The 13,728-nt window shown below is 35.8% G+C and overlaps 1 protein-coding gene across 1 annotated transcript in view; it reads right to left on the reverse strand.

Moving 5' to 3' along the window:
• ZNF148 (zinc finger protein 148) overlaps positions 1 to 13,728 on the reverse strand; it is a 117,293-nt gene that overhangs the window by 18,708 nt on the left and 84,857 nt on the right. Inside the window, exons 5-6 of the mRNA XM_021692464.1 lie at positions 13,344 to 13,467; positions 11,845 to 11,928 (exon numbers count right to left, since the gene is read on the reverse strand). Coding sequence (XP_021548139.1) covers positions 11,845 to 11,928; positions 13,344 to 13,467 — 208 coding nt within the window. The remainder of the gene's footprint in view (positions 1 to 11,844; positions 11,929 to 13,343; positions 13,468 to 13,728) is intronic.

Genomic DNA, 13,728 nt, shown 5'->3' on the forward strand with positions numbered 1-13,728 from the left:
TCTTCCTCCAAAAAATCAAAACTTTCCAACTAATTGATGAATACATAGGTACTAGGAACTAACTGAAGTTCTCCTTTATTTTTATTTTCTCAATGAAACAGGAATCAGGCAATCAGCTGAAAGTGAGAGAGTAGGAGGAAATGCTGGAGGTTTATGAAAAGGAGAAGGCATGAAATATTCATTGGGGAGAAAGGTAGGCAAGCTTTTTCTGTAAAAGATCAGATAGTAAATATTTTAGGCTTTGAGAGTCCTACAATCTCTGTTACAGCTACTCAACTCTGCTACTTGTAGGGAGAAAACATCCACTGATATTCCATAAAAGAATGGATATAGCTACGGGGCACCTGGGTGGCTCAGTTGGTTAAGCGTCTGCCTTCAGCTCAGATCATGATCCCAGGGTCCTGGGACTGAGCCCCACATCTGGCTCCTTGCTCAGCGGGAAGCCTGTTTCTCCCTCTCCCTACTACTCTGCCTGCTTATGCTCCCAATTCCTCTGTCAAATAAATAAAAATTCTTTAAAAAAAAAAAATGCCTACGACTACGTTCTAATACAATTTTAATTACAATTAACAGGCAGCAGATGGAACTGGCCCATGTGCTGAAATATGGATCCCATCTAGATGCGTGGTAGACTGAATGGACTAAGGAACTATATGCTTTCCAGCAGGTATTAAAGGCCCTGCTTAACATTTAAGGTGACCCTAATTCAGCACAGCTTTCTGTTTTATTCCAGAGATGGAAGGAGTTAAATTTCCCAAAGTTGTCATTTAGCCAAGTGAGTATTATGTATGAGAGAGAGCAAAAAGCATGAGTGTATCAAGAGAGTGATTATGATAAATGAGGACAGAATTTAAACTGGAAAGGAAAGAGATGAGGAAAAGGAATGCTAGTGAAAGGGAGGTAGAATCACTGGATTGTACGTCCTAGTAGAGACAAAAGACTGTTGAAAACTAAGTATAAGAAGGCATCAACAGAAATGATAGGAGGCAATGCTTGGAAATCATGAAGAGATCAAGGTTTGGTAGCCATTAGCCTAAGGTATGACCAAGAGTGAAGTAGAATGAATGACAAGATCATCCACAAAGCAGAGGTCTAAGAACTGAGAGAGTAGGACATTCAAAGAATAAATTCTGATAGCAGTCAGCAAACTTGTCTATAAAGAACCAGATAGTAAATATATTAAGCTTTGTGGGTAAAGAGGTAAAATCAAGGATATTGCATACATACTCATATAACAAAAGAGAAAAATTTCCACATATTTTTATTGATGAGATTCAACACATAATGATGATCATATATAATTTATAATAATATAATAATAACAGAAAAACAGAATAATAGAATATAACTTTGACCACACAGATGTATTAATGGTAAGACTGGAATTATTTTTTATGGGAGGAGGTAGCATATCACTGAATTGGGGTTCAAAGTTAGTTGTTCCCTATCATCAAAGTTGATTACAAATGTTTATCTGCTAATGCTAATCTATCTGTAATGAGATTTTACATATTCTTTAAAACTGTTTTGTCACAAAATACTGACATTAATCCAGGAAAATATAATTTTAATTAAAGTGTCATTCATCACTTGGAAGGCATTTCTAGAATTCTATTAGATTCTTTTCTTGATATTTGCCTTCTGCATGCCATTACATTGCAGATTAATTACTTCCAACTGATGAGGAGGTAGAATTACCGTTTAACGGTCGTGAAATATGGAAATTTCTTTTGCACTCACATCAAGGTCTAAAATCTGATGAAAATATAGTTTGAGGCTGGAAAACATATCTACCCCATATGTGTGTGGAAATGGGAGATTTTGCTTCTTGTTGTAACTTGTAACAACATGGGAAGTGTATAAAGCAGCATTTTATGATTCCACATTAGCAGCTGTCAAAACAACTTTACAACAGAAGTTTCACTATAAGCACTGTTTTCCCCTTGTAGTATTAGGTTTAATTGACTAAGAAACATTTTCAAGTCTTCAGTAAAAGCTAATTTCCAAAGCCATTTTCCAGTGTTCTATAAAATAGTGGTTGCGAGTAGTTCTTCTCATTCAGAAAAATTTAACCTCAGCTCTATACTCAAAAACTCCCAATGAAACTTGACCAATTCTAACATATTAAACTGCTATACAGTAGGGTAAGTCAGGATGTTCACTTACGTCTCAGACGAAAATTCATGGGAGCAATAATGGTTAAATCCATTACACCAAATGAAGATTGCTGTTGATACTATTGGTTCAGTGACACATAATAAATTCAAATGTTTTCCACAAAGTACTGCTCACGTAATACAATGAATAGCCCATAAGCTTTAAATGCTTTACATTTTCTTATTTTCTGTTCCACACATACTTCTCCCATTATCAGGTGTTAACACATCTTAGTGGACTCCACTTTGTATTATATCCTGAAATAATGTTTTCTCGTGTATTCTTTTTAAGGAAATTAAACTATCTTTATTGAGATTAATTCACATACCATGTAATTCAACCATTTAAAGCATATTATTCCATTTTGAAAATATTCTTGCCTACAGTTATTCCACAATGGCTAATTCTTCAGTCACTTCCAACTTGGCATTGTCTCCTTGAATAAATAACAACTGGGTAGTATTGGTAACATCTGTCAACTCATCAAGAGCCAAGGAAACCATTTGAAATCACTTGCCTTGTTTTCTAATTGACTATTGCTATTGCTCCATGTAGGGTTTCATTTGAAAACCAGGGTACCATAATAAAAATTTAAAAACCAATAGCCTTTACTACTTTCACTGTTAGTTGCTTCTGTTTAAACTGCTATTAAATTTCATCTATACTTAATCATCCTTTAAAATATCCTTCATATCTGGGGCACCTGGGTGGCTCAGTCGTTAAACATCTGCCTTCGGCTCAGGTCATAATCCCAGGGTCCTGGGATCGAGCCCCGCACTGGGCTCTCTGCTAGGTGGGAAGCCTGTTTCTCCCTCTCCCACTCCCCCTGCTTGTGTTCCTGCTCTCGCTCTCTCTCTGTCAGATAAATAAATAAAATCTTTAAAAAAAAAAAATATCCTTCATATCCATTTCATTCAATTTTTAGTCAATGTCTTGTTCATAAATTCAGGCCATCATTACTTTGCCAGAGTATGACAGTGGTATTCCTAAGAAATCTCATTATAAAAGCAATTGTTGCAACAAGAGAGAAAAAAGAAAGATTGCAATTAGTTTCATAAGTTACTTCCCTGCAGGGGCAAAAACTTTAATAGCTAATTAATTAATCTAAAACGCAAACACTGCTGAGCAAATAAATCCAGACTGTTAATAGAAGCAATAGCTTCAACTTTCAATTCAGCACTGTAATGATTTCATGTTAACTTTGTTTATACACAATATTCAGGAACATATTTACCATTCAAGAACTTTCATCCAAAATGTAAAAGCAGAGCAAATGTAACAGCTTAGAAATACAAAATATCACATGAAATACAAGGGAAGAAATGACCAGAAATCCTATTATTCTGCTAAAATAGTCTGTTACCATTGTCTATATCTTGGCTACTATCTTATTCTTTTTAATATCATAAAAAACCTACGTACATCAGTTAGCCGCTGAGCAAATTCTCCTACTAAATAATAATCTAGAAGTCTCAATGATTAAGCAGAACATCAGGCAATGTTTTCGGTAGGTAACCTCTACCCCCTCTTCCTGTAAAAATCATTCTGTTCTCCACTCCTGCTTAACATCTCACCGCCTTAATAAAGGCCCCTCAAATGTCTCCTGCCCAGTCCCTAATTTTTTATGCCCATGGCTTCTGCATAAGGGAAACCTTTGTATTTTTCACTGAATCCTAACATTTTAAATTAATACCTTTCAGTTCCAGGTTCCCATGAGTCCATCCTCCATTTCCTCCCAAATCTGACATTAGAAAAATAAAATGTCTTAACAGGCAGATTTTTCTGCAGGGATAAAGTTAGACCTCAAAACTCTATAATAGAGTTACCACTGATCAGACTCCAGGTCCCTCCCCTCCATCCAATGATACAGAACTAAAAGGTGATGTAGACAAGAACATACCTGACTGAATTTTAAGGATGAAGACAGTTCTTCCATTATATAAGCGTAACAGGCCTATATATAGAATACTATGCAACTTCAAACAACAGCAATATGTAATGCTCTTTTTGTGCCAGTATTCATTTTATTTTTTTCACAATTGTATTTGTCTTTTTAAATTTTAAATAATTAATCTGGGGCGCCTGGGTGGCTCAGTTGTTAAGCATCTGCCTTTGGCTCTGGTCATGATCCCAAAGTCCTGGGATCGAGCCCTGCATTGGGCTCCCTGCTCAGTGGGGAGTCTGCTTCTCCCTCTCTTTCTGCCCCCCCCACCTGCTCACTCACACCCTCTCTCTCATATAAATAACTAAAATCTTTAAAAAAAAATCTATAATTTAGTCAATTCCCCAAGGTAATTAAGAGTTGACTGAATATATTTTCTAGGATAATTAAAAATGCACACTGAAAGTTCTTGCTCAGCAGTTATTCTTTATGTGCCCTTAGAAAGTCAAAATCAAAATAGATAATGAAATGTAGGTAAAGAAGAATCAGTTAAGCCCTGTAAAGAATTTACAGATAGATGAAAATATATGGGGGAGGGGGAAATCAATAAACTTCTAGTTAATCTGTCTATCAGCTTCTTTACACAGCTGTGAGGAAGAGACAAGAGACAGTCTTATAAGAAATAAAGACTAGGAAGTACTTCCATCAATAATCAGTAACACAAACGGCATAAAAGCAGCACAGGAGATGAAGCTGGAGATAAGTAACTACATTAGGAGGTCAATCCTATGACAGTTGCTTCTTAACAGTATCATGAAGTTCGACTCTCTCCAAAAGATCTACAGAAGAGCAAAGTTATAAAATAGGTAGAAGCAGTTACTATTATTGTGGCTGCTTTCAAATAATGTCAAAACACTTCCATAAAATTCAAATCAGAGTTGAAAATGATAGTAACACCTAAGAATTTTTGAAAAACAGAAACTCTTCAGAGATAACATCTAAGGATCTTAAAAGTACTCAAAAAAAATAAGAATGAATGACCTTGATAAGTAAATTTAGATTGCCTTAAATATCTAAATCCTATTTCTTCATCCTGTGTCCAGACAGTTCAGTCACTCTTCCACCAAAGGCCCAAATAAATATATGAATTCTGAAACTATGTGTCATTAGAAGTCTGTCAAATGAAAAACTTATCAACAAATAAAAAAAAGTTTTGTCAGCCAATCCAGACATCTGAAAACTTAATGAATTCAAGATGTGAAAAGCATGAATGCTGGTCATCCACTCAACTGGCTTCTGGAATAATAAGTAGTAGTTGTCAAAAAGACAGCTTCAAATATTGGAGAATCTTGAAGGTCTCCAGGTGTTTGAATTCAAGGAAGTAATTGGGTATTTTTACAAAAGAACGTGTAAAAAAAAAAAAAACCAAAAAAAACCCAAAGCATCAGATCTAGATTCAACTGTCTTAATGCTTTATCATCCGTAGAGTGTGAAATAATTGGGGGTACGGGGGGTTAGGGAAAAAAACACATTAAAGGAAGGCAAACTAACAAGTGAAAAAGTAACTTGTCTTGTTCTAGACTAAGCACATTTTATAAAGTAACTGAAAATGATTTAAAAAACAATCAAGAATTTCCTGCTTAAGATTCTCTCTCTCCCTCTCCCTCTGCCCCTCCCCTCCGCCCTCTCTCTCCCTCTCGAAAAACAAAACAAACAAAAAAACAAAAGTTTTTGCCAACTCTAAATTTTCTTGGTGCTTGATCTACTCTTTCAATAGAATACTGGTTAAGGGCATGATCTTTGAAGACCTGGACTGTGTCGTTAACCAGTTGCACACACTGGGGCAAGTACTTAATCATTTTTACCTTTAGTTTCCTTATCTGTAAAAAAAAAAAAAAAAAGGAACAATAAATAGTACCCTCTCCTCGAAGGACTACTGTGAGGGTAAAGTGAGATAACTTATGTACTGTGTTTCATTCAGTGCTTGGACAGAACAGGTACTCAAATTTATTTGACAGTATTATTAGGTTGATGATACTGAATTCTTAGGAATTTCTAGCTTTGTAACTAACTTCAAAGTATCTGCCTCCTTCTGGTTCTTTTAACCTAGCATATATGACACACTGCTTGCTATCATATTATCCAGCATCTGCAATTGTCCTGATATCTGTCAGATTTTTAACTAGCTACTCTCTCTGTGTACCTGAATTTATCATCTGCATATCTGCTTACCTATCCTTGCCCAAATATTCCCAACTTCAGTACACCCCAGATTTTTCTCCTGGTCCTGGCTTCATTGTGCTTCTGCTCTACCACCTATACTTCCTACGATGACACTTAACTGCCATGTAACACATGGACTACAAAGTCTAAATCGAACCTCACAGGATCATTTAAGTTCTATGTCTTCCATGAAGCCACCAGTCTGAATCCTCACTGGTCTATTTCATCTGAACACCTAAAGCACAGGTTGTCTGTACTACTTGTATAGAATGTGTCCAATTGTGAGTCATGTCACTCACATGTTCATTCATTCAATAATGATACATAAATAAGAATGAAACCACTTCAAGAGATTCCCAATTTGTTAAACTAGAGACTCGTCAAAACAAATGATAAATTTTTTTTTTTAAACTGCAGACACTAAGAACTAACAAAGAACATTTTCTATGGATTTGAGGAAAAGGTCATGTACACAAAATATATATACTTAATTGAAAACCAGGCAACTTTCCCTATATAGCCTCTTGTTCTCTTTTTATTTCAGTACTAATGCATAATGTCAAGATGGAGCTGATTCTCAGAATGACTTCTCCAATCCCCCAAAACAAAAAAAAGTATGGCACAGTTTTGTGTGTGTGTGTGTGTGCGTGCACATGCATAAGTGAGGGTGTATGATTTCTTCTATATCTTTACTGAGATACTTTGTTATACAGTGTTAAGCTTTTATATGTATTTTATGTGTAATCAAATCTTTTAGTGTGAATTATCAACAGTTTTGCAGAGGAAAAAAGAAATCTGGTTTCTGAATGCTTTGTTAATAAACCAGAGGATGTCAGTCACAGCAATCTGTAGTTCCCTGCTTAATCTTTCTTGGCAAGCTCTGGCCATGCCAGCACGATCTGGCTCAGCAATCAGAATGCCAGCAGCAACTAGTGCAGGCAACATCCTCCGCAGCACAAACAGTATTCAGTTCCTCCATCTCCACAATAAGATACACTCTAACCAGGTCTGTAACGTTTTCTTTCAATAAGACCTCTCTATTAAAGCTCATAAACTATAGATTGGGGATTCAAATAATGAGAGGAAAACTGTTATGTTTTATTAATAACTCAACTATAATAAAGGAAATACAGTGCTGAGCTAACTTAGTCAAGGGTGAATCAACATTCTTACTCCACCCCACTAGCCCAACTGGTTTAAAAAAAAAAAAAATGCTATTGTTCAGCTTTTTAACATACTTGTGAAAAAAAGTCATAGTCAAGAGGAAAAGAAGATCAACATATTTTTAGGCATAAAGAGTGCTAACCTGGGTAACAGGTTTTCCAGTGTTTCTTCCTCTATTTGTACATATAGAATTGTATGCATTAAAAACTAAAGCCTTTTTTAAAAAGAGGGGGGAGAAACTAATGAATATGCATAACTCTGAATGATTTATTTTCAAAATACTTTTCATTTTGGGGAGCAAGATCATTCTATAAAATCTTCCCTATATACAAAATGGCTCATAAGTTTTTACTAATGAAATGAAAAAATTTGTGAAAACTGCCACACTATAAAATACAACCATAATTTGCTAAAACAGACTATCAAGATAGGTATTCTGTGGCTTACTATTTACAGGAATTTAGAGAACTAAAATAAAATTAAAATAAAATATTGAAAACTATATTAAGTTCTTTACTCCTCAAACTCACACCTCCTGTCCCATGGCAGTAAGACTGGTACTTTCTTAGGGTAAAATGGTGACAAGGTGACTAGAAAAGAACACAACTGGATATATGTCATTCTAACATGTGGTCTATACATGCCTTTGAAGATGTAAAGGAAAAGGCACCTTAGATGAAATAAAAACACCTGAACAAATCTGCCACTGAAAATCAATGTTTAACCCTGGTATGTACCTGACCCTAAACAAAATGATCAATTAGATTTTCATCTTCAACCTTGGCTTCAAGTCTTCACCTTCTCTCCCACATCCCCAAACATACCATAAGGATCTATAATACATTTACAAAAAGATAGAAATCCCCCATAATTGCCAAAAAAACAGCAGTCTCAAGAATATTTACCCTTCTCAGTGCCTTAGGCTAAAGGGATAAAGTTTTAACCAGAATTTCAGGGATCAGCCTCTGGATGAAAAAGTACTCACAAAATAACATTTCATGGGCTAAGCCAAACTTTGGAAACATAATTAAGTGATAACCTGTCCAGGCTGAGTTTTAAAATTTTCTATCTGAAAACCAAATTAAGCTCGGTTCTTGGTTTTTAAAAGTCACAGATATCTTTTGGTGGCAAGAGTAGCCAAGCAGGTAATGATTTTTAGTCATGTTGGAAATGGAGCAGAGTACAGGCCTGGGGGCTGGGGAGGCTGGAGGAGACAGTATAATGAGACCTAAAAGAATATGAGGGAGGCTATAAGGAAAATGGAGCCTGTAAGAACTAGCAGTTCTTCTCACAACAGGACCACTGAGGATCAGTTGATACGTGACTCATTACCTTCTTGACAATTTAAAAATGGATAAACATATGCAAAATCTCTTTTACAGCCCTAACTAATGTGATGCATTCTTCTAAGCTAAGAACGTACAGAGAGAAAGCCTTGACATGGGCAAACTGTAGAGCATTACCCACCTCTCCAAAAATGAAAGCCATTTAAAACGCGAAAGAACAGTAAGGGACAGAATAATAAATGTTGGAGAACATATATGTGGTTCTAAATATATACCCCCAGATAGGTATAGCTTATAGGTATCTTGGTTATAAGACAAAAACACCTTACTGTCTTCAGAAAGAATCCATAAAAGGAACCAAGAAAATGAAGAAGGAAAATCAATTCCCTTTATATCAGTTCCACCTGGGGCATTGAGGTAGCGTGAACAGTGAAGCAAAACTGAGTCTCTCTTCAAAAGAAACTTTTCTCTGTTAAGGAACCATAGTGACTGGTTTGCCCTGGTTCCTCTCAATTTCTTCTCTTGTTCTAACTGTATTCTCTATATCATGAGAACCGCAGCCCTTGCTTCCATTCCTTTTACATATTACTAAACCCGGTTATGACTTAATGGCATAGCAAGAAAAACTCAAAACGGCCAAAAGATAACTGTTATATGCTTCTAGTCTCATTTTGCAGTTAATGATTTCACATGTGTATCTGGAATCACAGACTTAGGTTGGAATCTTAGCTCCACCATATATGTATATTAGATTATATATAAATTTAGAAGAGTTTCTCAACTTTTTGTGTGTGTATTATTTCTTCATCTAAAAAACGGGGATGGTAATAGCTCCTCTCTTTCAAGATTAATGTGAGAACTAAATGAGATATTTAACAAAATATTTAGCACAATATCTGGTCTTAGTAAATTCTAAATATTAACTACCAATTATAACGTGTTTAAATCCAAGATACCCCCCTGGCTTAGCACAGTTATTTTTTCAGTAAGATTACAGAATTGTGACCAGCACATTAAAAAAGAATTACTAGAACAGAACAGAAAACAGCAGAGTGCAATTAAGGGAAAGTACTGTTTCAAAAATCCTTGTCAGATACACACACACACACACACACACACACACACACACACTCTCTCTCTCTCTCTCTCTCTCTCTCTCTCTCTCTCACATACGTGGTTTCTCTCAACTAAGCCGCCTGCAGTTTTCCTGTGTTGCCTTCCCTATGTAACCTTCAACAGCTAACACAGCTGTCTCTTGCTCAAGGGCACAAGAACACGTTGTACAAAACTCTACAACACTTATCACGCTGTGCTTGTTTATATGTATGTCTCTCCCATTAGAATATAAATTCCACGGAAACTACTTTTTTAATCTCTGTATTTCTGATACCTGAAAAATACTGAAGGCTCAGTACATTTTTTTAAATGAATGAGTAAATCATCAAAATCTAATAGGTATTAAAAACATACAAAAATTTTAACCACTTTATCATTATCTGATCAGGTTTTATTACTGTATAGAAATAAAAATTTAACTGTAAGTCTCATAAGATCAATAAGTTGTTCTTTCTCCCGAAGTGCCTATTACACTCCCTTCCATCTGGAAGTGATGAATAAATGTTTACTTAAGAAACTGAAATGGCTGTTGTGCGTAACCATCTTTGAAAAGTAGAACTTTAAAGCACAGGGGCGCCTGGGTGGCTCAGTTGGTTAAGCGACTGCCTTCGGCTCAGGTCATGATCCTGGAGTCCCGGGATCGAGTCCCACATCAGGCTCCCTGCTCGGCGGGGACTCTGCTTCTCCCTCTGACCCTCCCCCCCTCATGCTCTCTCTCTCATTCTCTCTCTCTCTCTCTCAAATAAATAAATAAAATCTTTAAAAAAAAAAAAAAAAGATTTAAAGCACATAGATGTGCTACACAGTTGAAGTTGTATTTAAGGAGACCAGCCACATTCATGCTTCTTTGTTAGGGACAAAGAAAGGAAAATGATTAGGCAGAAGAAGTTCCTTCTTTTATAGGACAAACTGTCCAGGATCCCCTTTCACAGGTACTGCAGGTACCATGAGAACACATCTAAATAACATTGGGCAGGTTCCTGCTTAAGTACTTAATATAGAAAAAATATGAAGAACTTTAATATTTTGGGGGCGCCTGGGTGGCTCAGTCATCGGGTGTCTGCCTTCAGCTCGGGTCATGGTCCCAGGGTCCTGGGATCAGGCCCCCGCACTGGGCTCCCTGCTTGGCGGGAAGCCTGCTTCTCCCTCTGCCCCTCCCCCTGCTTGTGCTCCCTCTCTCGCTGTGCCTCTCTCTGTCAAATAAATAAAATCTTTAAGAAAAAAAAAAAAACTTCAATATTTTCAGTATCACCATCACTCTCAATTCTACTTAAATATAAGAATCAAAGTGATACAAATACACCAACTCTGCTTTTATTCCATCACAAAAGGGCAAAACACTAGAAAAAATTCTAAAGAAACACTTTTCACCATGCTTACAGACATCAAAGTCAAAAGCTGACAGTCTACTAAATCAAGGTTACATATAACACTTGGTTTTACATTTGTCAAAAAATAAAATAAAAGCAAATAAATGTTTGCTTAAAAAGAGACTTAACTTTTTAAGGTACGGGTTCCTTTAAAGTGATTTTCCGAAATACTTGTTTCTAAGTCATTAACAACTTAACTGAAAAATTGGAAGTCTCCAATTTATCAGGATTACAACTCTCTTAATTTAGTAAGCTATATACATGAAACAGTAAGGGGAAAAAAGAATGGTATCTGTATCTTAGGGCTCAGGCACTTTGTTTCTTCCCCAGGCTAATGAGTAAGAATGATACTTTTACCTAACCCTAAACTTGTTAAACATCTTAGGAAACTGCTATCTCACAAAAATCTCCTTTTGTCATTTCAAATACATTTTAAGTTATTATGAAACTCTATTTTATTGGGCTTGGACATTAAAGCCAAGTCTTAACAGTTAAGACTGATTTATTCAAAGAAAAAATATGATACACACTCTTAAGAAACAAAACTGATGACAGTGGCAACAAGCTGCTGCTACTTGTTAAAAATTCTTCCCTGTATTTGGAATGGTAATTTTAATGACCCTACAGGAAGGGTGGCAACACTCACCAGTATGAATCTTCTCATGTCTCTGTAGCAGGTACTTCTGTATGAAACGCATGTCACATTGACTACATTGAAATGGTTTTTCGCCTTAAAATAATTTCACATCCACAAATTAGTTACTGGATAAAACACAGTTTATAGTTACTATTTCTGAGGAAAGATAAATCTTAGAAGCCCAAATTCTGGAAAATTCCAAATTATCCACACAATATTTTTATACTGTTCATTAATTTAAAAGAATTTTATTTCCTCAATTTTTTCCCCCACAATTATAAAATTCACATTCTCACAATCACACAAAGATGAGATCAAATCCACTCTATATCCAAAAGGAAGGAAGGAAGGAAGGGAGGGAGGGAGGGAGGGAGGGAGAGAGAGAGAGAGAGAGAAAGAAAGAAAGAAAGAAAGAAAGAAAGAAAGAAAGAAAGAAAAAACAATTCAAAACAATTTAAAAATCAGGAGGCTAAAAAGGATCTGGGTTATCTAGTGTGTCTTAAACAGCTCCTCTCTCTTTTTATCTGAAAGAAGATCCACCCACCCTGTTCTCCATGGCTAACTATCCCTTTATGCCCTTTCAATTATTTTCTCCAGAACCTTCAGAACTTTCGGAACATTTTCCTTTTTTTTTAATCTGGACTCTTCAATCATTCCTTCTCTGCTGGAACCTCTAAGTATTCTTGAGGTCTGCTCTATGCAAACAAACTTCCCAGAAATCCTGAAACACTCCCACCTTATTACTTTCTCTCCTTCCTTTTCAACCATACCTTAAGAGTAGTTTACCTCATGTCTCAAATTCTCCACCACCCACTTGTGCTTTAACTCTTATACTCTGCTTTCTTAAAAGCTACTTGTGATCTCTTTACTATTTTATTCCAATGGTTTCTTCTCAGTTCTCTACCCCTCTCTATCCTCTCTGAAGGTTGTGCCATTGCTGATCATACCCTCCCTGGAACTGTCTCTTTTTTTAGCTTCTGGGACACTCTATTTCCTACTTCATTAAACCTACCTTATTACTCTATCTTCCCCACCCCATACCCTTTAATTTAACCTACGTGTCTAGTCTGTTTCCCCAAGGATCTGTGATTAGTCTTTAGGTCTGCCCTCTATAATGTCATGTTCTTAATGATCATTTTTAATATCATTTTTTAATATTTGAAGCTCATATTTCATAAATTATTTCAAACTCCATCTGGATGTCTTGCAGAGAAAAATAAATGTTGACAGGCTTTTAATAATACATTATTTAATTGTTTCTCTAGCTGAAAAGAACACATAAGCCAGATAAGTGTCCAATTAAGACTAATTAATTTTACACATCATTGCTCATTGTTTTCTCATTTAAAGTTTTTGCTGGTTTCCTTCTGACATTCTGGCCTGTGGAAATCTCTGATTTAAAATGCCAGGTTAGCTACAGTCTTAGAAATGAATGACATTTATGCGAGGTAAAAATAGCAACAACAATAATCTTAATGGCCATAAGCCCATTTTAATTCAAGAAATACCTGTATGAATGAAGACATGTCTCTGTAAGTGATAGTTCGTTCTAAAGGCAGCATTGCAGTGCTCACAAACGTGAGATTTAGGGGTTTTCAAACCAAGTGATCCATCCTCATTTATTGTAAGGATCTAGTTTAAAAAAAAAAAAAAAAGGTAAAAACAAAAGTTTTAAAAACATAATAGTAACTTATAAAAAAGGTAATGCCTTTTAACGCAAACAATGGTCACCAGAAATTATGAAAATTTGTTTCCTAATCTTGAAAAAGGTGTTAGAATAAGGTTATGATTAACTGTAGCAAAGTACAATGTGACTCGGAATGGTAAAAATCACTAATAAAACCTTAGAAGCTGGTATAAGTAAGATCTCAGCACTCTGTCCCCTCTTCTCCA

This window comes from Neomonachus schauinslandi, chromosome 1, assembly GCF_002201575.2.
Source record: "Neomonachus schauinslandi chromosome 1, ASM220157v2, whole genome shotgun sequence".
Classification (NCBI taxonomy): Eukaryota; Metazoa; Chordata; class Mammalia; order Carnivora; family Phocidae; genus Neomonachus; species Neomonachus schauinslandi.